Source organism: Nesoenas mayeri (assembly GCF_963082525.1).
Source record: "Nesoenas mayeri genome assembly, chromosome: 21".
Taxonomy (NCBI): domain Eukaryota; kingdom Metazoa; phylum Chordata; class Aves; order Columbiformes; family Columbidae; genus Nesoenas; species Nesoenas mayeri.
In genome coordinates, this window is record NC_137571.1 from 3536870 (window position 1) to 3562591 (window position 25722).

Genomic DNA, 25722 nt, shown 5'->3' on the forward strand with positions numbered 1-25722 from the left:
ATGACCTGGAAAAAGATCCTTCACGTCCCAGGAAGAGGTTTTATGCGTTAGGCTGCGCTTCTTTTTGCATCGCCAGTGCCTAAACTCAGCCCCAGAGGAACACGCTGAGCACAGAGAGCCGAATATGGGAACCGCTGGGCAGGAATGTGGAGGATGCTCATTGCTGTGCAGCAGCTCAAGGAACCCGATGGGTAAAACACTGACATCTCCTCAGCCCCATCTAAAGCTGGGAATTAGAGCTGGAAAGGGGCTTGTGAAAGTCTCAGCTACTTAATTCAAGCCACAGCTGCCATCCCTTGTATCCATCCTACCACTTGTTTCTAAGAGATTAAAAGGCATGAAATGAAACTCCCTTCTTCCTCCTCCCCCTTGGTATCCTTATGAGAAGACAAATAAATCTGCCTATCAGCAAATTGTCCAAGTAAATTTATTGTCACTATGCACTGACGTTGCCTGGCCTAAGATTAAGATCAACAATAAATTCCTGACCATGGAAAAGAATGAGAACACGAGAGAGCCCATGGCTCTCCTTACCCAACAGGTGTATCTTTACTACATCTCTCAGCAGTTGTATCTCATAACAGGTGTTTTGCAAAAAGAGTGGGAAGCTGTAGGCTGGGAGGGAAGCAGTGCCAAGTGGCAGTTGATAAGAACAGAGGACCAGAGGAAAGGGCAAATTGAATATGAGAAGATCGCCAGTATGTATTATCAAAAAACACAAGAACACTCCACGCCCAAGTGCTGGGGTTGGAGGAGAGAACTGGAGTCATTCGGCGCGGCTGTCGGGGCTGTTGGGGCTGTCCCGGGCTGTCCTGGGCTGTCCTGGGCTGTCCTGGGCTCAGCACTGTCATGCTCTGGAGCAGTTGGTCTCTGCAGAGGCTGGACCACAAGTCTTGGTATTTTACAACAAACAAAGGGGCTGCCTATGGCATTGCAACTGGACCCTTTTTTCCCCCACATCAGTTCCCGAAGATTTTGGCTTAGGAAGATAAAGCATCCACCTCCCCAGGGCACTTAACAGAAACCGCAGCTTTTATTTCTAGGCATAAAACCTCATCAGTTTGGGATGAGTTCCTTATATCTGTTTCTTCTTGACAGACAGAAATGCTGCTTGACTCCCTGCTCCAGCCATTCCACCGAGTAAATATCCTCCTCCACCCGGGCTTCGCACAGGGCATGTAGGACCCTTTGTGAGTGGAGCACAGTGGGTTTGTGATGAGCACCAAGTATCTAAATTCATATAAAATCGGAGCATGGCGCCTCCTGACATGTTTAGATGGTCTAACGTGGCTGAGCGGTCTCCAAAGGGCCCCACAGCAGCAATGTGGCAGAAGCAGTGCCGGAGTCCCAGCCGCCAGCTCTTTATTTAACTTGTTCATCTGTATTTTACAATATTATTTTTTAAGGCAAGACTGAGAAAAGCGTGTTTGCAATGTAAAGGCCATTAAAGCATCACTGGCTGTCAGTGCGTTTGACAAACAGGTTCTGTGAGTTCTGGTGCATGTGTAAAACTATCACATCATTCTGGCTGTTGAGACAACAGACATTTCGCCTGCAATGTGTTTCTGTTTGACTGGAAAAGAGGAGCGCTCACAGGGAGAGAGAACAAGCCTCTGTGCCCCAGCTGAGAGCAGCGTTACAGAGCGCCCAGCACCGTCTGCTTGGCTTTACACCTCTTTACATCGGTCTCTCCAGAGCCCTTGCAGCAGCACAAATGGGGTAAATGGGCTTTTTGGAGCTGCGGCCGGATCACATCCCAGACTTGTAATGCACTGCGGCAACACGCAGCTCCCCGAGAGCTGTTGTGCTGACTAAGCCGGGACGAGATCCCCAGCCAAGGTAAATCACTCTCAGTTCAAGGAACAGAGCTGGGCCAGTTTATTCATGCTGAAGATCTGGCCCAGAATTGTTAAGGAGGGTTACCCAAAGTAATTAAAGAGGAAGTGGATGCGCTAGAAACAGCTTCTGCAGATGGCAGAGAAATGCCGTCTTTCATTTTCCTCAGTCTTTCATGCCAAATATATTACAAACTCGTGCAATACATGTCAGTGCACAGAATGGACAAGGGGACACCATTGTCACCATCCATGTAGTCTTTGCTCTGTTGCTAGAAAAAAACCTCACATCTCCTCTCCAGCCTGAAAAGAGGGGAAGAAAATTCCATTGGATCAAAACTCGCAGTCGTGAGATCAGAGGTGACTTTGTCTCTGATCCTCTTCGATACCCAGCGCAGCACCAGGGCATCTCAAACACAACGTGTGGGTGTCCCAACAGAACACAGGATGCTGTTGTTCCTTGTACAACGATAGAGAACCACACCACACACCGAGATCCTCAGCTGCTTGGTTGATGATGCAAGGAATGAATAAGCATGAATAAAGACATAGAAACTGGGTGTTATTTGTAGAAGACAGGAGCGGAGCCCTCCACCCAGCACCGGGGATACCAGAGCTCTTGCACAACTCAGCTCACGTGCTGCCATGGCTCTCTTTTTTAATGCATTTCTCTTTTTTTAATGCATTTCTGTCACTGCGGGCGCTTGTTCGCCCAAAGCACCCGGGAAATGTGCCGGCATCCACAGCTGCGGTGGGAAGCGGCTCCCAGCGCTGGGAGCAGCAGAACCTGGGCACCAGAGCAGGGTCCTCAGACAGGATTTGTGCAAAACACACACTACATCATAGTGAGCAACCCTGCCCTCAGCCCACTGTGGCTGGTGGCTCAGCAGCTAATTAGTGGTGCTTCGTAGTATATATCGAAAGATGATAATTAGCTAAAGTTGATCGAAAGCTTCCAGTTGTGTAGATGTTGAATGATTACTACGATTAATGCAAGGTGCAAGATAACTCCTCTTGGTGCTTTCAGCTGGTAAACGAAATAGAAATCGGGGACTGAGCACACCCACAGATGTTACCCAGGCAGCGAGTGCTTCCTACCAGGGTAGAAATAGATGTGAAGGGCATCGCGGGCAAATCCTGCGCCTCTGCCGCTCACAGGCTCAGAGAACAGACACGGGTTTGCTGCACGGCGTCAGGCGCAGCTGGAGCACGATGCCTCACGTCACCTCCCCGGTGCGGGGTGTCTGTGTCACACCCTCCGCAACCCACCGGGGTGTTTTACAAGCTCATCGACTGGAGCGTTTCTGACCGGAGTCAGCACAAACCAGCCACCGACCGTCCGGAGCAGCCGCCGCTCCAGAGGAAGCCGCTCGCGTTTGTCAGCACGAGCCCCTTTTGCGAAAACACAAGTGGGTTCATACTTTCACACGACCTTTGTTCGCTCCGAGGTGAATCGCCTTTATCACTCGTATCTCAATCTTCAAAAGGAACTGGTGGGCTCCGGGCAAAGAGTCAAGAATGCTCTCATGTATTTGGGAGCTCTGCTTTACGCAACCTCCACAGCAACTCGCCTTTGCTGGAAGGGATGAGCGATACTGAGCCAGTCAGCAAAACACCCACCCTCGGCAGGGCTGGCAGGGGGCGGCAACTCGTCTGCTCGTACGCTGGTGTGAATCAACCAGCGTTTCCCTGCACACAGCGGAGTTACTGTGATTTAAATAAAACCTGACAAAGCCAAGATCACCCAGAAAACGCACGTTGTTCTCTGCCTCCGTCCCATTAACAGAAAGTGGGGGAAAGTCATTTGCACGCAGCAGACGTGCGCGGCTCCAGCCAGGGCCGCCCTCACCCGATGAAACTTCAGATGGGTTTGTAGCCAGTGCAAAAGGGAACAGCAAAATCCATCCCTGTTCTGCTGGGCGCCTCAAGTTACCAGCGACATGACTTTGGCTGTTGTAAATCAGGAGTAACACTACTGGAATCAGTGAAGTTACACTAGTGTAACTGGGAATCAGATGCGTAGTGCTGTGTTTACACTGGTAGGAAGTTACCTAGAAATCAGGTTTTTAGAGCTGCTGAGGGATGAGGGGGCACCAAGAGCCTCTAACATCACACGCACAAAATACCCCCCATGGTTACCTGCAGCCCCCAAACCTGCGCTGCACCCCCCTTCTGCTTCGGGGTGATGCAGGACCTGCAGATTTCACAGCACCAAGCATCGGGGGGTTGCTGGTGTGCCTGGTTTTAACTGGAGCAAGACGGAGGGCACAGCCTCGCAGAACTAACAGTGAATCAGAGAAATCCTGCTGAGGAAGGAGTTTATGATATGAAGGAGTGCAGAGTGCTGGGAGAGATCTTCAAACACTGATAAGCCTTCAGACTTATCTGAGCCTCATCTCAGGGGCCCTCCTCGTCGTGATAACAACACTTAAGTAATCCAAAACTCACCAGCCTGATGCGTTTCAACATTTCAAAACCCCCTTCCCAGCAGGAGCAGCGCTGCTCTCTCTGCCTCAGACGTGGGACCAGCCTCGAGTCCTTTCTGCGCCCCTGAGGTCACCTCCTGCCTCCCCAGCTCCAGCCTCCAGCGCTGGGTGCAAACAGTTCACTTTCCATCTTTCAACCTTTATTACTACAGAATATCCAAAACAACAAAACCAACAACACAGTTACAAAAGGAGTTCACGGAGAAATGTGAAGCAGCCTGTGTTTGAAATGCTCTGTGTCACCGTACTGTGTCAAATATAAAACAATGCATATTTATACATATATAAAATATAAAAGGAACAATACATCAGAAATGTATAAACAAGGGCTATGGAGGCCTTCGTGGTATTTACAATGAGTGAGGGGGGCACGGGAGCGGCAGTGTCCGAAACACGGCGAGGTTTAAATGCCGCTGTGAAAGTCCCTGCGGGCAGAGCGGGGCGCAGAGCTGCGCTCGGCCCCGCTGGAAATGGTTTGAAGGTTCTGCATGACTGGTGCTTGGGAGGACGCCAGGGCCCGGGGTTGGATCCGTCACGGGCCAAGCAGCGAGCAGAGGCGGCTCCTGCCCCTGCCCAGGCTCTGACAGCCGCGTCAGCGCAGCTGCGCCTTCCCAGCTGTGAAACAGAAGGTCAGGCCCATCGCCAGAAGGGAATAAAATAAAATAAAAAATAATAATAATAATAAACTCAACAGAGAGAAGTTTCACGTTCACATCAGTAACAGATCTTCCAAGCAGTCTCTGGCCTGGCACTGGGAGGCCCAGGCCCTCCCCAGCGGCAGTGATTTCAAGTAAAGGCAAGAAGTCAAGGCACTAGGCTGAGCTCTGTTGGGTCAAGCTTGCCGGCTTTGAGAGAAGTCCCGGTAAGTGCTGCCTGTGGCTCTTTATAGCTCCTTGAGGATGATCTGGAACTTGTCCTCTGCTTCCACCACGTCCAGGAGAAAGGCCATGTGGTTGCTGTAGTGCTGGATGATGTTGTTGTCCATGTTCACCAGGATCCTGCGGGAGAGGGAGAAGCGCCGGTCAGACGCAGCACATGGGAAGGTTCACAGAGCGGCTCAGTCAGGAGGGCCAGACCCCCTGCACGCTCGGGGTTGAACTGGGAACAGCAGCGCTGTGGCAGGGGGGTGGCCCTCTCTCAAATGTCTCTGTGCAAAATTGCCATTAAGAATTGCCATTACTGCCCTGTTAACGATCAGCGTTATCGCGGCCGGGAGCCCCAGCCCTCGGCAGGGACAGCACGGCACTGCAGTGTCCACCTTCCCCAGCTGGAGGAGCTCGGCCATGATTAATTAATTCAAGCCTCGAGACAACACAAAAGAACATCCTGCAGAGCTTTTTCGCAATTCTGCCCTCGACATGCCTAGGCCCAGCGTTTGCTACACAGGCAAATTAATCTGGATTACGGCAGGGTGTGAATTTAGAGCAGGATTGCTCACTCCTCACTCGGGTGCGTTTAGGGGTGCGTTATTCTGAACAAGCTGAGGCCGCTCTGGGAGCAGATGGAAGTGGTTTGGACCAGGATGCTTCGCTCCTGCCCAGCACCAGCTCCCGTGCAGAGGAGCCCCGAGCGGTGCGCCAGCCCGTTCTGGAGGAACACGCACCCGCAGGCTGAGCTGGGGGCGCGAGGGCACAACTCCAACCCCGCTGCGGATCCCACAGCTGCTCTGACCTGGAATCAGTTACACAGAGACACGGGGAGAAGGAAACGCTTAAACAGCCCATTTAAACGCGAGGCTGCGGTTCTGTGCCAGGCAAGAGCCCCTCGTTACTGTAACGAAAGTAACGGGGCAGCTTTGCATGGCCCCACTGAGCTCCCGTAAATCAGCTGGGAAATTTGTCACTGTTTTGGAGGAAACAAAGAGAACAAATTATCCCTCTTTGCAGAAAGCACATCCCCTCCAGGTTCTTGCTAGGGTCATTAATGGGGCAGCAGCATTAATTGTGCAATGCTGCACAAGCCAAGATTAAAAACAAGAAAAAGCTGAGGATCTAACAAAACTCAGTTTAAAGGCACAAACGCGGGGCCCTGGTGTCCCCTGGGGAACAGCTCGGAGGTCACTGCAGCCACAGTGCGTTGCAGCAACTGGTTCCTGCCCGTTTGGTCACAGCTCGTCACAGCCCCGGCCCATTGTCCCCACACTGCAGAGGGGAAGGTGGCAGCTCTGTCCTGGTGCCGGGTCTGTCCTGGTGTCCAGAGCTCTTCCCGGTGAGTCACAAACCTTCACGGCTGCATCTCACCCCCTGTGCTGGGGCTGCCCAGGGACAAGGGGCCCAGGTCCTCACGCCCGATGTCCCTGGGAGTCTGGGGTGTCCCCAGAGAGACAGCAGGGACACCTGGGGTGGGTTGTCACCAAAACCCTTGCGACAGGGCAATCCCAGCGCAGGAAGGCAGAGATGCCATCCGTGCCTCTTGCTGCTGTGCTTCCAGCTGATTTCTCAACACAAAGGACTCAAGGGAGTGTTGATGAGGAATCTCAGCACTGCGTTGTTTTTCTAGACCAAACCTCACCAAGATACAAAATTACTTCATATTGCTCTTGAGTCAGCCCGAGACCGAGTCCCTGCGGGTGAGCTCATCCCGCTGAGCTGACACTGCCAGCAGGTCAGCCTGCGGTAAACCCAGGTAGGACCACGGAGCTTCGCAGCGTTACACCAGGGGAAGGGCTGACCCTCAAGCTGTAATTACTGAGAGAGGGTTGTTTATGGTGGAGCAACAGGACAAAATTAAATCTGGGGAGCAGAAAACAGTGTCCGGCCCTGACATCCAGCAGACTGGAGAAAATCCTGTATGTCCCCCACGCTTCAGCAACAACCTGTGGCATCAGCCATGTCCAGCTTCCATTAAATCAGGTGTCAAATGCATTTTCTTTTTAGTCTAATTTCCAGGTGTTGCCTTTTCATTAGATGCCTCTTTGCCCCTCCATTTTGGGGAAGAGATAGAAAAGACATCTACCTCTTTTCCCTCAATCATTATTAAACAAGATGCACTACTTATCAGACCAAGCGACCAACAAACCCAAAGCAAAGCAAAGCAGAGGTGGCCTCTCCCTGCAGCGCTGCCGTTTCCCGGCCCGCCTGCCAACGTGCCCGTGCTCGGGTCTCTTCTGCCGCGCGATGCTGGCGCTGAGCTGGTCAGAGCAGAGCTGCTGGCTGGTGACAGGCTGGTGACCGGCGGCGGCCACGTTAGAAGCCGCCAGCACAGCTGACACACCTGAGTTTTGGCTCAGCCCCACAGCTGTAACAATAAACTGACCCCCCTGACTGTCCTTTGCAGTCCTTCTTCTAGTGAGGCCGCCAGTGTTGCTCTTTGGGGTGAAAATTCCCATTTCTGGGGGTCGTGGGTGAGCAGCACCTGATGGCACCGAGGGCCCCAAGTTCAGCAACAGGCAGAAGAGCCTCCCGACCAATTTGGATAGCTCACTAGGACCCATCCACCACCTTAAACTTAGGACTACATCTAGAAATGCATCCAGGCCTCACTTCAGCTCCGCTCCCCTTGAAGCAAACAGGCCAAGTCTCACGGGGACCAGGTTCTGGTGACACCAAATGAGCTGGAAGTTCCATCCAAGGAGCCTGAGGACTTTCTCACCTCCCTGTCACCAGAGCACCAATGCAGGACGAGAGCTTTGGACTAACCCTCCACTCCCAAGGCCTCCGTTCACCCGTTGTTCCCTCTTTGGGGGCCGTGCTGGTGACAGTGGCGGATCCGCAGAACGTGGGACCCGTCCCCAGCCTGGCTCTTCTGCCCGTCTATGCCCATGCTCCAGCTCTGGGCCAGCGCCAGCAGCAACCGTGAGTTCATCTCCCAGGCACTCGCTGCCCCGATTACATCTCGCTCCTCTGCGATTCAGCTCTGGATTCAGCTTTATGAAAATAAGCTTGGGAGTTTCTGAGTCATTCCCGTTCCATCAGCTGAAGGGAGAACTCGCTGCCAGAGCTGGGGACAACCCACAGGGAGTTCTTAGTCCAGAAAACATTTCTGAAAGCGGCGCTTGGCTCCACGTCGAGACCATTGCCCTCCGCAGAACACCCGGTGGCTGGTCCCCGAGCAAACTGGCGCCGTTCCCTCCCAACCACGGGGAGATCCACATGGATCTCACACACACCGCGCTGGAATAACTCGAGAAGCCGTTTCACATTCACTGCAAAACGTCCCTGTCTCTTTCTGAGCCAGGACAGTGGTCTGGAGAAGCAAACATTTGCACCTCTCCGATGGCACCGAGATAAGTTCTCCATAACCTCTGCCTTTCGGACTGAGACACAAAGAATCACCCATTAAACTGCCCAAACAATTCCTCCTTCATCCAGCTGCCTTTCCTTGGGAGACTTTACACTCCAAACAAATATAATACAAACGAGCATTATCCCAAATCTTTAAAGCCCAGAAAGATCCGAGTTTTATATGCTCCAAATCGCACAGATTCCCATGGCTTTAGTTTTTATTATCTTGTTAAAACGCTCCTTCAGCCTACAGCAGGGTGCCGAGGGGTTCCAGAGGAACAGATGAGACATTAACTTACCCTCTTTTGCATTTTTTGTAGACTTTATAAATGCTTTCTTCAGGAAGCCCATATTTTTCTGAAATCTGCGAGAGAAAACACGGCAATTCTTTGTACTTGCAAAATGAAATTCCTATGATAAAAACCAAAGATAACACGGAGCCGGGGTGTTCAGCAGCAGAGGATTCCCCCTCCCTTTTACTCAAAGGGCTGAAGCAACATTCTGAGCAGGACAAGTGGAACGTGTCCGTGTGCTGCAGCCTGCGCCGTGGCCCTGGTTCTCTGATAGTCAGGCTGGGAACCTTAGGGAATAATCTTCATTTATCTCTCATTCTCTGGCCTGTTTGGGGGCTGATGCTTCAACCCGCTGGGCACTGAGAGCCTGAGCTTCTCCTTTGCTGATCCATCTGAAGGTGAGAGAAACTAAAGTGGATGCATCTGAGCGCAGCTGAGGTTTGAGCTGATCCGCAGAGCAGGTAGAGGGACAGCCTTAGGACGACAGTTTTGTAGCTTTTTCACAAGCATTTTCTGTACGTTTTTCACCTCTTTGTGGCGAGGGATGGGGGAGGGAGAAGATGGCAAAGAATCCTCTGCGCTGACATTTTTCAAACCCTCTATTTTTAAAAGTTTGTAAAACCAACAGAGCTTAAAGTGCAGCCATAAAGCCGCCCCAAATCTGGGAGGTTTATTGTTTGTTTCCTTCCCAGCGATCTCCTGGGAGAAGGGGCTTATCAGAGATGCTGCTGATAATCATCACAGAAATATGTCTGTGCGCTCCTCAAACACAACACAGGGAATTCCAGCGCGAGGCCAGAATTGCTTCAGATTGCGCATCCACAGCCTTGAGAATGGAAAGGGTGTTTTACAGTGGAAAATATGAATGTGTTGTCACAAGAGGAGACTCATGATCTGAACAAAGCATCTTGCCATAAGGTGTGTTCTTCCCGCCGCAGCGCTAACGCGCAGCCCGCGCCAGGAGCTGCAGGAGAATTCACCTGCTACTCACAGTTTCCATTTCCATTCTCAAGAGAAAGCAGATGGGACATCTAAACAGCCTTATATCCAGCTTCTTATATACCAAATCCCGTTGCCCTTTTCTCTGCTGTTTGTTCACACGCCACAGGTTTTGGTAACACTTACAGCTGTCCTGAGGCCCTGGAGATCTGGTGTCTTCAACATGAGAGCATCGAACACCTCCTCCGACTCCCTCCGCACGTACAACAGGACTGCAAGAGAGAAACGCAGCTCCTTACAGTGTGTTCTCAGTGCTGTGGCCTCGTGTCATTCAAGGGCTGAGGTTAATTGAACCAAAGGAGACGCTACATTTCAGCAGAGCTCCCATCCCAGGGGTTACCTCTCTGCGGATCTTCTTCCTTAGTTTGCTTTGGAGGTATTGGGTCAAACTCGTCTGTGAAGGAGGCGCCGCTCCGCTTCACGGGCAGCCTGAGCGAAACGGATACGATCCTCTCAGAGGACAGAACAACAAAACAGTTCCAGCAATCGAACTTCTGATTGAACAACCAATTATGCCAACAAACATCCAGCAATTAAGTATCAGGTTGGTAATCATGGCAGCAGTCTCTACCAGAGCTGCGGGTTCCTGGCCAACGCGCACAGGGGCCGCGGTGAGCGCGGGCAGCGCGTTTGGTGTCACGTCCCACACCAATGCCTTCTGTACCTCCTTGTCATTGCTTCGCTGTTGGCATCACTAGAGAGCGGATCAAGCCCAGGGAAAATACTGGTTCTCCCCACTCTAGACACATTACAAGTGTGATTTCAACTTAATTCGGGTTTATTTTACAGCGGTATCTGCCTCTGGTTACTTGCACCCTTCAGTAATAGCTCTGTGATCTTTTTTTCTCCTCTTTCAAACGATCAGAACAGCAGGACACACACATTGTGCACTCACATTGGAGTGGCTCAGTGACAGGGACAGAAATGTGTTTCTGCATCCCCTGAGTCCATCCTAGGCCTGAGTTTAACACATATTGTGACTCTCGACAGCACCAGGGAGACCCTGTGCTGTGCTATTTTGCATCTGTGGATATCTATCCCCTGCCTGCAGATATCACACAAACAACACACCCACAGAAACAGAGCAGCTGATGGATGGGAAATACAAACCCCTGGCTCCTTACCTGTTTGCAGAGTTGGGAACAGCAGGAGGGAGCACCTGGAATGGAAACACGGATCTTTAAGTTTGCACAGTATCGTTGTGTGCTGGTGAAACTGGGGGGAAGTGGACATGGGCACATTTAAACATGATGTCCCTCCTCCCAGCCTGTCACTTTTCCTACACAATTAACCCCAAACATCTGTAGGTGTTTCTTAGGTTATTTATATCAGGATTCATTTAATCTATCTCAATTCTCCTCCTCTGCCTAGAAGAGACCTGCACACATGCCTAGCTAGAGCTGGTCACATCTCATAACCTGCTTGGGACCAAGGACCAGGGTTCTCAGTGAGTTCTTGGTGTGTAAACCAGATTCTTCCAGTCCCTGTTTTGATGCTGATGCATCAGCACAGCAGCCCCCGCACCAGAATGTCACTGTCACAGTGGCTGTTTTCCCCCTTATTGACAAATTGAGACAGTTGTTTCTTGGGACAACACTGATGAGCTCTGAAGGACGCTGGGCTGCAGTCTCCTCAGGCTCGAGGGGCAGAGGACAAGCGAGATGTTCCCACACACGGGGACTGATATGGTCACATTTTTCTATAGTCTAGTCCTCTGTGGAAGCTGCACGTGACACCTGTAAACCACAGGGGTATCTGGCTGGAAGGAACCTGGAAAGGTTCTCGTGCCCATCACTGTTGCACGACGAGGCCACTCCTCACAGCTACATCTTCACATTCACCACATTTCCACAGGATAACTGTGGTTTGGCTTTTTTATACACAAGTCATGTCTGGGGGACCGATCAGTTTGGAAATGACGGGGCTGACAGACGAAGGCAAGAGGTTGGTTGTTTTTTGAAGGGACTCACCGTGCCACACCTCTGCAGGTTTGAAAAGTGGACGTTGGGGATGAACAGGACCGGTTGGGTTTCGAGGTCGGTCTCTGGCCTCAGGAACGTGATTTCATTCCCTCTGAAGCCAGAGAGCAAACAGCCTTTCAGACCTACGGATGGAAAGTCCAGTTCATCTCAGTTCGCTTGGCAGTTCAAGAGGCAACTACGCACAGAGAGGGGAAAGTGTCTGCCCAGGGTTTCCCAACAGAAATATCAGTGCAAAGACAGAACTCTGCAGAACCAGGTCTTGTCCTGTGCTGTGTCCTCGAGGGACTCCCTGCAGAGACCCCAACGCAATCCAGGGAGGTTGGTTATTAATAAAAGGCTTTGAGAGTCTCGGTAGGAGACCAGGGAAGGACCTGCCTGACGAGCTGCTGCTGAGCGGTTCTGATTTCATCAGGCTTGGAAACACCCGGGGCCAGATCTCGTGGAAGTTAACGGACAAACCTCCACGGATTTCAACACGCTTGGGATCAGGTAACAAACACCAGCACTGACCATTGTTATTGGAGTCCAGGCATTTTCCTTTCCTTCTGAACTGTTTCCTTTCATCGTCCCGCATTTTCCTCTCTGCTCCCTGTGGGGAAAATAAGAGGAAAATTAGGACATGGGCAGTTCTAAGCTGGGCAAGAGAGGACTGACTGTCCACCTCTGGGAGATAAGCTCATGGAGGTAAAGGCAGCCTTTATTCAAACATGCTAATGGCAGAGACCTTCGACAGGCCACCCAGAACATTCTGATACTTATACATTTAAACAAAAATGCTTTTAAAAATGAAAAATGCAGAAAAAGCTTTGAGAAATTTTTCCGTGGGAAGGCACGTGAGGCTAAGGAAGAACCCTTAAGGAGATTCTCATCTCTTCTGCTATTTACAAACTTGTCAAAACCAAGAGTTTATTATGAGGCGCAATGGCATGTAGGGCTGATTTGGGGACAACTCTCTAATGATTCTGTTCTCCAAAGGCCTCAGCAGTGTGGACACATCCCCGCTGTCCCGTCTTGCTCAGCTGATGGCCATAACCATCTCTGCTCATCAGCCATGACCTCTTGGCCGCTCTAGACCCTCACAACCTTTCTGTTTGTTCTCCTGGAGCCACTGGCCACCAGTTTAAAATTCCCCCGGACAGCCCAGCGGAAAAGCAACGCTCTACCTTATCGCAGAAGATCTTGATCTGGCAGACGGCGCGGTGCACCAGCTGGCTGCTCCCGTTGCCATAGTCGTAGGTGTCGATCTGGAGGTTGAGCGGGACGCCTTTCACTCCCTTCTGGGACGAGAAGTCGGTGCTCAGACAATTCACCCCAATAAACACCTGGGAATACGAGCAGAGATTGATACAGCTTGTTAGTGCCGAAATATTATTGCCAAACAGCAATGAGAGCTGTGGGTAGGAACAAAAGCAGCTACGAGACATCCTTCCAAAACTCCTCGTGTCAGCCAAGCACCTGAGCGCTGGGTTTCCCACCCAAGCGCAGCCGCCCATCCTCCCAGCACCTCTGCAGCTCTTCATTTAATCTACCTGCTCCCATCAGCTCGGATAAGCTCAGACTAGATGCAAAGGCTGCCTGGGGATGTTCCTGCTGCTCTTTCTGATCTTTCATTTGAATGAGGGACCCTCAGACAGCAACGCCCCGGAGGGAGGGAGGGGGCTGGAGCACAGCTTCGGGAATTGCAAATCATCGCTGCTGGTTAAATAAATATTCATCACATACTGGGCTCCTTTATCACCAGGATGGAGTTACCTCCAGTGGGAACATTTGAAGAAAAGCTGAGCATGGATATAATCCACGTTGTATTTCCAAAATTCCCACTGATTTGTGTGACCTTGACATTTTCCCTGGACTCTGGGTGCAGGAGAAGCTCCCTCAGCTCCCTCAGCAGGGTTTTGTCTGAGAATTCCAGCCCAAAACCTACCACCAGGTCTACTCAGTGCCTACACAGAGAGGAGAAAACCACTTAACTGTGGTGTGAAGTTTAATTGCAAGAAGAGAAGTAACAGGTGCTCCAGACGACCCAAATACCTGACCCCTCCTGTCGCGCTCCCAGCCCTCGCAGCCTCTGAAGTCTCACCCCGAGCTGCCCCAGGCCAGCGCAGGGACCGAGTTTCTGCTAAGAGTTAAATCCAGTTTTGCTGAGGTGCCCCGAGGGCTTGCACATACCTGACATATTTCCATTTCTGACAACTTTGCCTTGAAGACATTTGTTAACCTCTTGGGTTGTAAAAGACCAAGGTCGCCTTTGGGCTAAAAGAAGGGCTTTTTGAGACCTCAAAGCAAAGCAGCATTTTCCCAAGAACCAGCTTCAGAGAGATGGGTATTTATACTCTTCTTTTTTTCTTAGTTACTTCATCTCTTTTTATATTCTCCTTTCAATTCACACCAGATGCAAAGTGTTAATGACAGACTGAAGACACGCAGAAGAGACAGCAGAACTAGAAAGATGTTGCTAAAAGCTTTACATTTAAGGTCAAAAGGGATCTCGTGACCTGCCTGGCTCCCTTCCACATCACACAGAAGGGTGGTTGGTCATTTCTGCATCCAAATGCTGCCTTGAAAGGAGGGTCTTTGTTCCCTAAGCTGTGGTTTATTTAAATAGGCTTCACCTACATGTGAGCAGAGCCCCGATGGAGGCTGCTGCTGCGAAAGGCTTTCTTCAGAGTTATCCATCAGCACTAAAACAACATCTCTGAGCCCGTCTGGGGTGTACCCAGAGTGTTTATTAGCTAATGGCAATGCTTAAACACACAGAGGAGCACGGTGTCCTTCCTCGCTGTCCTGCCAGACAAACACTACCTGGGGCCACTGGAATGGAATTGTTTGGACTGGAAACTCTCCCTGTTTCTAAGCGGAGAAGTGGGGGGTGCCTGGGCCAGCAGAAAGGAGGCTCCAGTTTGGCTGCAGACCAAACCTCCCCATTCCCCTTCCACGGAGCAGTTTGTACCTTTGCTTCTTCGTGGACGTTCCACACGAAGGACAGCGCGTTGTAGGCCAGCTCCTCGATGTTCTGCACCGTGTTGAAGTTTTCTTTGCAGTCAGCTGAAACGCAACGGAGAAGCAGTTTATACTCTGGCTGCAAACCTGGTTTCATTCCCTGGGCTTTCCACCCCCAGAGTCTGCCCCTCGCTGACCCCAAAGCTAAAGGAGGTTTGTGATTTATCAGAGGCCACTCTTGATAGCGCCGGGCAAACCTCAGTGAGCACAGGTAATGGACAGAACAGAAGTGACTCAAGGACATTGGCTGGTGACTGCGGTTTGAGTAGCGATGGGCAAAGACAATGTAGATTGCTTCTAAATTCAAACAACTACACGTCTCGGCCTGGTGCTCAGCGAGGTGCTGAGCTGGATGGATAAAACCTCCATCTGGCCCGGCAGAACATGCTGTAAACCTGTGTGGTTGCGGTGGAGAAGGACAAGCGCTACCCAAAGCCATTCCTGGGCTCCAAGAGGCAATAAGTTACATCTGTAAGAGCTAAAACAGTTCAGCAGTTTGTGTCTCTCTGACTGAGGCTCTTTGATGCAACTTGGGCTCCTAGTGCATGTTTCTACACTTGGCAAACACCATCTTATACCCCAAAATCCCCTCAGCCAGAGAGATCTGAAGCCAGCAGATCCGGCTGCTCCTCCCGCTTTCCCCCAGGCCAGATTCTGGAGCTTCAAGTGTGTTACTGGGTATTGGAAATGCAGTGAAATGGTGCTGAAGTTACCAACCCCACCCGGCCATCGCCCCCGCTCATACCGACGTCAATGACTCTCTGCTTGGCCGTGGGCTGGCGGGAGTGCCAGTGCTTCCAGAACTTGAGCTGCTCCGTCGGGACCTTTTCATTGTCAAAAACAATCATCACAACGCTCTGCAACACAGCAAGGACACTCCGTATCAGTGCACACAACAGGATGGTGCCTGGTGCCCTCACTGCCCTTTCCATCCAGTGCATCCACAGAATGGCCAAGGGCAGCTTAGTGTCACTATTTTGTTGCTGGGGAAACTGAGGCAGGCAAGGGACTTGCACAGTCCTGCAGGCAGCGACAGAGCCAGGAGCGAAACAAGCTGCTCTGTACGCCCCTCATTTCCACCGACTGCGAGGCGAACAAGGATCCTGTGCTGGGGAGCGTTCGCAGTGCTGCAGCAAGTATTTGGCTGGGCCAGCCTAAATGTTCTTTCTCTAGACGTTCTGAGTCCTCCAAGTCTCGAGATGCTCGAAGTCCAGCCCCTAAACACCACTCAGGATTGGAGGACAAGGTTTCTTTGCTAGGAACTGAAGCTCAGCTTAGTCTCGGGTGGCTCGGAGGCCTGGCCACACAACCCAGGAAGGAGATGGGGAACCTGTCTCCAGCTCAGAAGTCTTCCCACCGCGGCCCCCAGCCAGGATTCAGCTAGAGAGGCCTTTTGTGCATCCCTGACCTCCCTGTGAAAGGTTTCACCCGTCAGGGAAGATGAAGGCTGTAGCTGTGCATCAGAGGATTAGCTTGCTACGAGTGAATCCATCCCATTCATCGCTTTAAGCCAACATGAGCCACAAAGCCATTACTCTTCATGTTCAGCTCTGTTCCCAGGCCAGGACAATTGCTGGATGTCTGATTACAGCATGTGTCAGCAAAATTGTCAGCTTGTCTCTTACCTTCACTTTATTTGAGGACAAGTGTAAACATTTGCTGTCTCCAGCTGTCCGCAGCGTGATGGGGTAGAACTGTCCTTTGTTGAGGTAGGCCATGGGAGAGTCCCCAGATTTGATGTGAATGGCTTTGGGTGACCCCAGCGTGTATTCAAAGTCACTTGCATGGAACAAAGAGAGAAGGATGAATAAGCACACACTGCTGTTTCACTCCAAAAGCAAAACAAGGCGACTTGCGAGTCTCCGTCCTTACAGGTGACGGATACGGGAGTCCCTCACACACCCACAGCTGTGGCCTCCCAGCACATACTGATCCTGCCCAGCACCCCGGGGAGCAGCACTGCCCAGATATCCTCATTTTACCCTTTGGTTTTGGCTTAAAAACGCCCGTACCTTCCCATAACCAGTATTTTTCTGTGCACAGCTACAGAGCCATTGCACAATCAAAAGCCTAAACCAAACCAAACAAAAATAGGTACCTGTGATAAGACTTTTAAAACATCCTAAACTCAGATTCCTGTCTCTAAATTCATACCCATAGCTGGCCGACCCACACAGACTGTGTCCTAATGGGTCCTGGAGAAACAGGGGGATCTGCAGGACATTGACATCTGCTTGTTTACCCAGGGGCTTAAAAATGGACTTAAACGCATCTTGTTGAACTCTCAGCCTGGTGGGCAGCAACTTTAGTCTTTACAGAAAAGATTTGTCATGTTGCACAGAGGAAGGTGTCACTGTCAACATGCAAATTTGAAAGAAGAGCCTCATTTGCAAGAAACCCCTGCTCCTGGCCATTCCCTAGCACCTCTGAGCACTCACACCATGAGGTTACAGCTCAAGGCAGCTTCTTCTGCCAGGAATCCATGCAAGCCACCACCTGTACACAAGCCTTCATACAGACCCTTCAAGTGCCTTGAAGATCATATTTAGTCACCAACCCATCTCTCTTTCCTGCTCCACCTCCCCTGTGATGCCATCTCTGAAGATCGGCTCGGCAGCTCCTCTTATCTGGAGCCAGGAGAGCCGGAGAACTCCGGCGCACAAACACGGAGCACAGAGGCTCCCGCTCACCAAGGCGAGCTGCTGGCTCTGTGAAAATCCCCACGGCTGGCACTGAGTCACGGAGCAGGTGACTGGGGAGGCAAATAAAAAGTGGGAGGTGGAATAATGTTACCTGCTGGGAGGTTTGATGCGGTATCTAGAGCAGGAAAGCTCTGGATGAGAGAGGGGTGGAAAGGAGGAGGAAATCTCTCTCATCTTTTAGGAATGATGAGAGGTGCGGTGGCACCTTCTAAAACCAAGGTTGACTAAACCCGAAGTGAGAACCTAAAGCTTATCACCCTCTTCAACTGTCATCCCCATTTTCTTTGTCATTTACCCCATTCCAAGCAGCTCATGGAAGGTGCAGCCGCTTGGGTCTATTTGTAGTTTGTCTCCTTTTTGGCAAAACATTCAAACCCTAATCCCTGCTTCCTACTACGAGTGCTACAATCCAGCACTGCTCTGTGTCTAAAAAGTCATGGAAACTTGTTCCTAAGACACCGGGGGACACAACTTGTCTCTGCAGAAGCAGATCTGTAAGTTCGCAATGATCATTGTCAAGATGAGCGTTGGGTGAGGAAAGGGACGCAGACATTCCCCAGGGAAGGGACCCAGCCAAGGGCGCAGTTACCTCTTAACACTGTCCGTAGCGTAACTCTCAGGGCAAGGAGGCTCTGGCTGGGGTTTGAGGATCTCACTGAAGAGCAGCGACTGTAGACAAATGGAAACAAACCAGTCAGAAGCAGAATCTTCCATTGCTTTGTTCATCCACCCAGACGTTACAACAGAGGCCACAGATAAAACACGAACCCTCATTTCAAAGCCATTATTCTACTTTCAAAACCAACGTAAAAACCCCAACAATTCCATGGGAATGGCATCAAGCTTCTAACGCAAAAGCAAAGCTCCCACTGACTCCAGCATGAGCAAACCCCAAACTAGAGACGTGCCCACGCGGCACCCCCGGGGCGGCACCCGACAGCGCTGACCTCCTGGGGATCCTCTTTGAAGGTGCTGTCCGGCTGCCACCTCTGCTGCGCCGGGGCCACAGGGATGGTCTCGAAGAGGGAATTCAACGAGCTGGTGTCGTACACGTCCCCTGGAGGGACCATGTAGTTGTCTGGGGTGGCATCCAGCTTGCTGGTGCCCGGTGGGAGCATGGCCGGCTTGTGAGGAGCAGGGACGCCTTCCAGATTTAAGCCGTTCTTCTTCTGTGGCTCGCAATATTCTTGGGTCATGGAAACGTTTTCGGACAAGAGCTTCATGAGGTGGGCTGAGCCATCAAAAGCTGCGATCTCTGGGTCGTACTCCATTCCGTGGCAGTGCCTGGTGGAGAGAGGGTCCTGTCTCAAACCAGGGCAGAGGGTGGAGAACCCCAGCGAGTCGCCACAGCAAGAAGTGAGTGCCTCGATGTGCTGCTGGGAAGGGAACCGCACACCCGGCTGCCAGCTGAGCTCTCCTGCTCAATGCAGGAGATCTGAGAGGCCCGTGGGTGATCTCCACCCGCACACACCTCCCAGGGCCATCGGCAAGAGCTGAGGTGCTCGGCAGATCAGGGATGATCACACGGAATCAGAGGATGCGGTTTAGACGAGATTTGGGGCTGCGGATCCAGAGCCGACATCCATTGTTTCTTTATTTTGGCTATTAAACGCTTAGAGCAGCAGGGACAATAAGGGTAACTGCTACATGGTCCTTCTATTTTAGTCTTTTTAAGGCTCCTTGACACTGAAAGCTGATTTTTTTTTAATACGGAAAGCTGATTCTTGTACAAATTCAGAAACTCCAGGAGCTTAGGAAGCAAATCTCCCAGATCAGTGAAAAACTGACAGGGCTGCAGCATTGGAAGCAAAGTGTATGGCCCGGGCTTCAGAGCAGAAAAAGCTGAGTACAGGAGCTACCGAGTGATAAAGACACGTACAAAACCACACTCGTCTCGCTCAGGGAAAGCAGCCCTTGGTGCAGCACCCCAAGAGCTGGTCCCTCCTGCAGCGGTGACTGCGACCGGGCTGAGCGCACCACACACCTCGGGTACGTGCTGACATTTCCATAGTTAATAACAAATAGCAGTGGCCTTTCAGAGAGAAGAGAGCAGCTCAGCTCAGCGCACTGGTGAGGAAGGAATGAAGAGGCTTATTCTGTCAAGAAGGGAAAAAACAGACAAGGCTGCCAAAGTCCAAACCACCCAGGAAGGGGAACTGAACTCATAGTGGCAAATGGGCCATTAATTTCATAGTTAATTATCTGAAAACCTCAAAGGACAAATGGGAGTCACTGGAAGAGAACACTGGGAGACCGGGAGCGAGTGGAACAGAAATCCTTATCGGTTTAGTGAATGCAAGAGGACTTGGTCATTCCCTTTTGGTGCCAACGCTTAATCCCTTTCCAGTGTCGCAAAGTGGGAAATAAAGACAAATTCTTCAGTTGCTGCAAATCAGCGCAACTCCTCTGAACACAGCCAGACAGCTCCTCGGTTGTGTAAATGGGTGTAGCTCCATTTCTACCTGCTTGGGATCTGGCCTAAAGAATTTTAATGTATGTCTCAGGGTTAATAACCTCCACTGTTGTTGGTAATAACACTGTGCTTTGATGTCTATTTTATGCAAGCTAAGAGACCCATCATGCATGCAAGCAGCTGCAGGAGAATCACACAGCCAGAGAGAGCAAGAACTGAAGCGAACCTCTTTCCTAGTTCATTCCGTCCCATCACACCAGAGGGAAGAATCCTCTTCTCCTTCGGGACCTAGAACAAGGCAGAACAAAGGGTTTATTTATCGTTAGGTTTTATTAATGGAAAACAGAGGCAAAATTAGCCTTGTCTGTGTGGCGAGTAAAGTCTCCCAGATAAAACAGCGGGTGAATAATAAACACTGGGTGAGGATACAGAGACCTGGGCTCTCCTGCTGGTGCTGCCGTGGATTCCCAAGGTAACCCAAGGCAAACCACATCGTTTTGTTCTGGGGAAGACTTTCAAAAACACTCAAGTAAATGGGAACATCAGTCCTGTTGGTTTCAAATAGGGCTAAATCATGTCCATATTTCTTGAAGCTCCATCCTACAGCAACACTGAAAAAATAAAGATAGCACCTAGCTGTTCCAGCTCCACGTCCCTCAACGTACTCCTGGTACTTATATGAAAGTTGTTGGGTAAAAAAAACCCACCAGGGTGAGACTCAAGACACTCAGGTTCAGTTTTTCGCCCTGTTCTGGGTTCCTTCTACACTATAACGGTGTTTTGTGCCTCAGTTTACCATCTGCGCATTGGGGATAATAGTGGTGCTTTATGCCACTGTTATGAGGTTCATGGCATAAAAACCCAGATTGCTCAGGCGATGGGGACTCGGAGGTGGCTGAGCACATATTGCACCTTCATGTTTCTCCTTGGGGACAAATCCCCCCCGGGACACCCAGCCCCACGGGAACGTACCATGTAGTAGTCATAGAGGAGGCTGAGGGCGGCCACGCTGTCGTCGTCTCCGTTCACCCTCATCATGGCTTTGGTGGCTGCGGTCAAGGGGTTCTCCAGGTAGGTTTTCCAGGCTTCATCTTCATTGGTGTAGGGGAATTTCTGGAAGTTCATGGTGTCATTCTTCATCAGACGCACGGATCTAAAACTGAGCCAGACAGAGGAGATGGAATGAAGGATCCTCATTCCTCACAGCAACTCCCACGGTTGGCAAGGGCGCTGTTGGCAAGAAGGGATGCTTCCTGGTCCCTGACTCCCAGAGCCTTCAGAATCACAGGATGGACTGGGTTGGAAAAGCCCTCATTGATCATCAAGTCCAACCCTTGGTCCAACTCCAGTCCGTTTACTAGATCATGGCACTAAGTGCCATGTCCAAGCTCAGTTTAAAACCCTCCAGGGCCGGTGAGTCCAGCACCTCCCTGGGCAGCCATTCCAATGCCTGACCACTCTCTGCACAGAATTGCTTTACAATTACCAATTTTTCTCCTTGTCGCTATGGACAAAACGAGGCCCGAGTCTGTCTAGTGGGGCTGTGAAGCACAACAGCTGTACCTCTGCTTCCCTCCTCCTGCCCGGGGATCCAAACCACCAAAAAATCATCCGCCACGGCTCCTTCCTCAGCACGAACACGCTGCGGGCAGGCGGCTCCTGCACCCTCAGGGTGTGATGTCGGTCAGTAACTTCAGTGTAATGTGATCGAGAGACTTTGCAAATCTTTTCCTTGAATTTGGAGCTAAGGCCAGCGCAGCCTACAAGTGTCAGTGATCACTCAGTGTCCAGAGAACTCGATCTACCCAGGTGAAATCAAACCCCGTCATTTTTCTGTGCTGTAGCTCACGGTTCTCCGATTTAGTCCCACTCTTAACTTGGTTATATTCAATCATTTGTATATGATTTGACTTAAAGGGAAGCAGAGAGGCAGATCACAACGCCCTCCCTTCCACTAACAAGAATTCCTGACAAAGGTGAGGCCCATGGGGCTACGTGAGCTGAGAAGCAACATACCAAAATAACGCCCTGCCTGTCCTTCTTCTGGCACTTTCTCCAGGTCCCTCCATCTTCTGTTAATAAACTGTCAGACACTTAATTACCCAAACATTGGTCATCTTTCCTTTTCCTCCAGCAAATCCTACAGCAGCCGGCACAGGAGCGGGGGATGAATCAGTGGCCGCGCTCCTGCCACGTCCTTCGGCCACATGGGGATGGTGTCACCACAACAGCTCATCATGAAACACAAGCTTGGTGGACAAAAATGACTTTTTCATCAAAAGGGAAACTTCCTGGAAGGGTGGGTTGTTTTTTATTAGTGGAAGAAGTTTAAGAAATAGCTAAGAAGAAAGATTTCTTTAAATCTCCCAAGTTGCCTAGAGCAGAGCTATTTTTTTTAATGGAAAGGCAAAGAATATCTCCAGGAATTTAGATAATGAATGCTACATTTTAATGACTTTTTTGGTAAGGAATCTATAGTTCCCACTAAGCTACTCTGCATATGTTTATTATAAGTCCTGGGTTAGACTTTTAAGTGAATCACTCAGAAAACAGTAAGGAATGTGGCATCTCAGAAACTCCCCGTTATTGCTGGATTTCGGATGGGGTGGAAGATGCTGGTCCCCTCTTGCTGGCAGCTCAGCCGAGACGGTTTCACCCTGCACAGGCACCGACCTCCCCCAGCAGGGAACACAGATACAAACCATCCAGGGATGGTTCTGCTGATGCTGCCGGATCAAACTCCAGAGCTCCTTGGCTGAGCAGAGCAGCAGCCCCATGGCAGCACAGTGTGTCCCAAGAGCTGCCTTTGCTGTCCTCGTCACCTTTTTATTAAATCACACGGTGCTTCCACACAGAGTCCCTGAGCCAAGAGCAGGTGCCTCCACGTTATGGTGCCGGTCACCACCAGCTCCATCGCACGCCGGTAAAACAGAGACGCTGAGCTCGCTCCTCTTCTCCCTCGCACGTCGGGATGATGCGCTAACACCGGTTCCACCCCGCGCATGAAACTCCACCAGGTGTTTGGAGAGTTTCGTTGTCTTTAGCGTTTCTCACGCAGCCCTCCCTTCGGTGCGCCGCTGTCTCCAAGGCGAGCAATTGGCATGACTCAGATTTCGCCGCTGTCGACTTGGCGATGGGCTGTTCAGTCCTGTCCGGACAGGAATCCTCACCCGTTCTCAATCCCATCTTCTCAAGGAAGAATAGGCAGCAACAGAGCTCGCTCTCAGGGTGAGACTCAGCTCCTATCACTTGTAATCAACACAGATAAACACATCACGGCAAGATGTAGCAACAAAGCGTTCAGGAGCTTTAAAAAGCATAGATATTACAAGGAAAAAGGCTTTGGAGCTTTTAGGACTGTTCCGCCTGCCTTGTCACTGTGGCACGGCACAACCGCTGCCGATGTTTTAGCGTTTTATCACCTGGTCTGCAAAAGGTAGGCACAGGGAGCTTGAGATCTCCAGCACTTGCAGCTGTGTCCAGTTTATGAAGAATACGGTTTGCACTGGTCCCAGTGAGCTTGCACCCATTCACCCGGCCGAGGACTTGGACAAAGGTGACACGATGGGGATGGCACGTTTATTCCGTCTTGTTTCTTTTGCAGGTTTATATGATCCCTAAGAGCCACTGGAATACACTGGAGGGGAGCCAGGTGAATCGGCTCAGACACAAGTCCGCAGGTGGGGCAGCTCTGTGGTGGATGCAATGCAGACTCCATCCCGTTGTTCTCTTCTGCTCTGCTCCTATTCCAGAAGAACAGGGCTAACCCATATCTGAAGAAACAGGGTGATTTGGGGAAATCAGCGGATATGATATGTTTCGAGGCACATTTTGACATCAGATGCATTTCAGTTCACGCAGCTACAGCATGTGTTTGCTTCTACAGCCGCCTTCCAACTCCACGTTAGCGATCTCTGTGAAGCGGAGGTGCAGGAAAGACACCCAAATCCAGATCCAAACACACATGAACTTCAGTTTCATCACCCCCTGCGGTGCCCTTTCCACCTGGCTCTGCCGTGTTTGTCCTCTGCAAACTCTCCGCTCTCTGTTTGGCAAAACAAACGTTCCTTTTCCAGGCGGCCGCCGTGGTGCTCAAAGCCAGGACGTGTTGGTGAAACACAAACACGTGGGACCAGCCATTGCCCTCCTGGTCTGCCCAGACCCACCTCGCTGGGGCCTCAGGGTCTTGTGCAAAGCAGTGCACGCTATTTTGGGAAGGGAGCAGTCTATTTGTTTCCAAACAGTTTAGAATTTGACACAAGGTGATACCGGCCCCCTTTCCCTGCTCCATCCCACCCCATCTCTGTTTCCCTGATTTATCTGCCCCATCTACTCTAGCAGTGGCCTCTTGATGATGAATAAACACTCCGGGCTACGCTGAAACAGGAGAAGATGCCCAAAGGGTCTAGGTGGGGAGATCAGCCAAGCAGGAAAGAAACGCTTCTATTCCTGTGGCCTTTTGTTGGGTTTCAGTGGGTGGTTTTGCCGGCCTTTAAGCTTTGTGTTGCTCGTCTTTGTTCTCTATAACTGATTAAGCCTCCAACCTTAATATTAGCCAGGCCAGATGCTGATGGCTACAGAGAAACATCACATTGTCAGAGGAGCAGAGAATCCCTGACAATGCACAGCAGGAATTCAATGGCAAAGAACAGAGACCCGCGGGACCTCGGAGACACCCCAGGCAGTGCAGGGGGGTTCAGTAGCTCTGGCTTTGTGCATCACACTCACCTCCCTGCTGAAATAACCCCCATGCTCCCCAAGAGCCTCTTATCAGTGGTACAGGGAAGGATCAACTCTACACCAGGGCCGAGGAAGGGCAGGATTTACCGGGATGGCTTTTGGGGTGAGATGTGAAACCAAGCCCTTCTGCCAAGGAGGAGCAGCGTCCCACAAAGTGGCTTCGTTCCGAAATCCAAACTCCTCAGCTAAATTCTGATTTCACCCTGTCTTTGCAAGTTTAACAAACAAGCGCATGCCAAGTCAGCGTATTGTCACAGGGGCAAAATCCAGCCAAACACAGAACCAGGACAAAATAAGACACAAAAAGAAGAATAACACACGGACTAATAATGAAAAATGTTGCCTAGATGCCAAGTACAATACAGCACCGATGCACAGGTGTCAAAGGAGAGCGCTAATCTCACGGACCCTGACCTGCACCGTCTACCAGACTGAAATATTTTCTCTGGCAGCTGGATAACAATGTGGCCTCTGTCCCTGGATTTCCTCGGGGCGTTTCAGCAGCGCGAAACACAGCGCCACGTTTCCCTGCTGCCCCTCAGCCCCGTTTCACCCGCACACGGCGCGTGATCCTCTTGTTTTCTGGGAAGCACGTGTCTGGATGGCACAACCACGAGACACATGAGCCCCTCGTCCTCAGCCAGAGATCCTGCACACAACCAGGCAACTCCCCGCGTTTGATAAGTGCTGAGCAGAAACGTGCGGCTGCGATGGGGAGAAAAGGGACCATCACCAGCATCTCTGATGGCTCCTGTTTCCCAAAAGGCTTTGAGTGTCCTCAACATCAATGTGTGCCCCTGGTGCTCAGCTTTATTATCACGGGAGGGGAAACTGAGGCACAGGGGTTGACAGTAAAATGACTTCTTGTGAAGATGGGAGAGCAGAACCAGAGCTGAGGCTCTGCCGCAAACCCCGCCAGCTGGTTCCTGCCTTCCCAGCCCCAAGGAGTGGGATCAGTGCTGAGTGACGTTTGGGGGACACCGGCTGGAATTGTGTTTTACCCGATAACATCACCCTTGAGGTATCCACCCACACAACCATATTGCACA

At 51.0% G+C, this 25722-nt stretch overlaps 1 protein-coding gene across 3 annotated transcripts; it reads right to left on the reverse strand.

Moving 5' to 3' along the window:
• Positions 1-4709: 4709 nt before the first annotated feature.
• GRHL3 (grainyhead like transcription factor 3) lies at positions 4710-20986 on the reverse strand. Of its 3 annotated transcripts, XM_080357804.1 has the most exons (15): positions 20906-20986; positions 20160-20221; positions 18468-18804; positions 18110-18189; positions 16444-16597; positions 15564-15675; positions 14769-14863; positions 12982-13140; positions 12329-12407; positions 11807-11940; positions 10961-10995; positions 10177-10265; positions 9963-10048; positions 8844-8908; positions 4710-5319 (listed from the first exon to the last, which is right to left on the reverse strand). In XM_080357804.1, exons 1-15 carry the CDS (start codon positions 20969-20971, stop codon positions 5205-5207), a joined length of 1668 nt encoding a protein of 555 aa, XP_080213930.1. In that variant the 5' UTR covers positions 20972-20986; the 3' UTR covers positions 4710-5204. The 3 variants fall into 3 exon arrangements, with proteins under 3 accessions (XP_080213930.1, XP_080213929.1, XP_080213928.1); XM_080357803.1 differs by lacking the exon at positions 10961-10995 and having other exon boundaries at positions 10177-10288; XM_080357802.1 differs by lacking the exon at positions 10961-10995 and having other exon boundaries at positions 11766-11940.
• Positions 20987-25722: the final 4736 nt, after the last annotated feature.

Excerpts from the sequence above, each read along its gene's own strand:
- GRHL3 (XM_080357802.1), bottom strand. The coding sequence starts at position 20,971 with ATGATGAGGGTGAACGGAGACGACGACAGCGTGGCCGCCCTCAGCCTC. Across the intron at positions 10,049-10,176 it reads GGAAGAAGATCCGCAGAGAG|TCCTGTTGTACGTGCGGAGG; the intron begins GTAACCCCTGGG and ends TCTCTCTTGCAG. Across the intron at positions 8,909-9,962 it reads TCCAGGGCCTCAGGACAGCT|ATTTCAGAAAAATATGGGCT; the intron begins GTAAGTGTTACC and ends TTTCTCTCGCAG.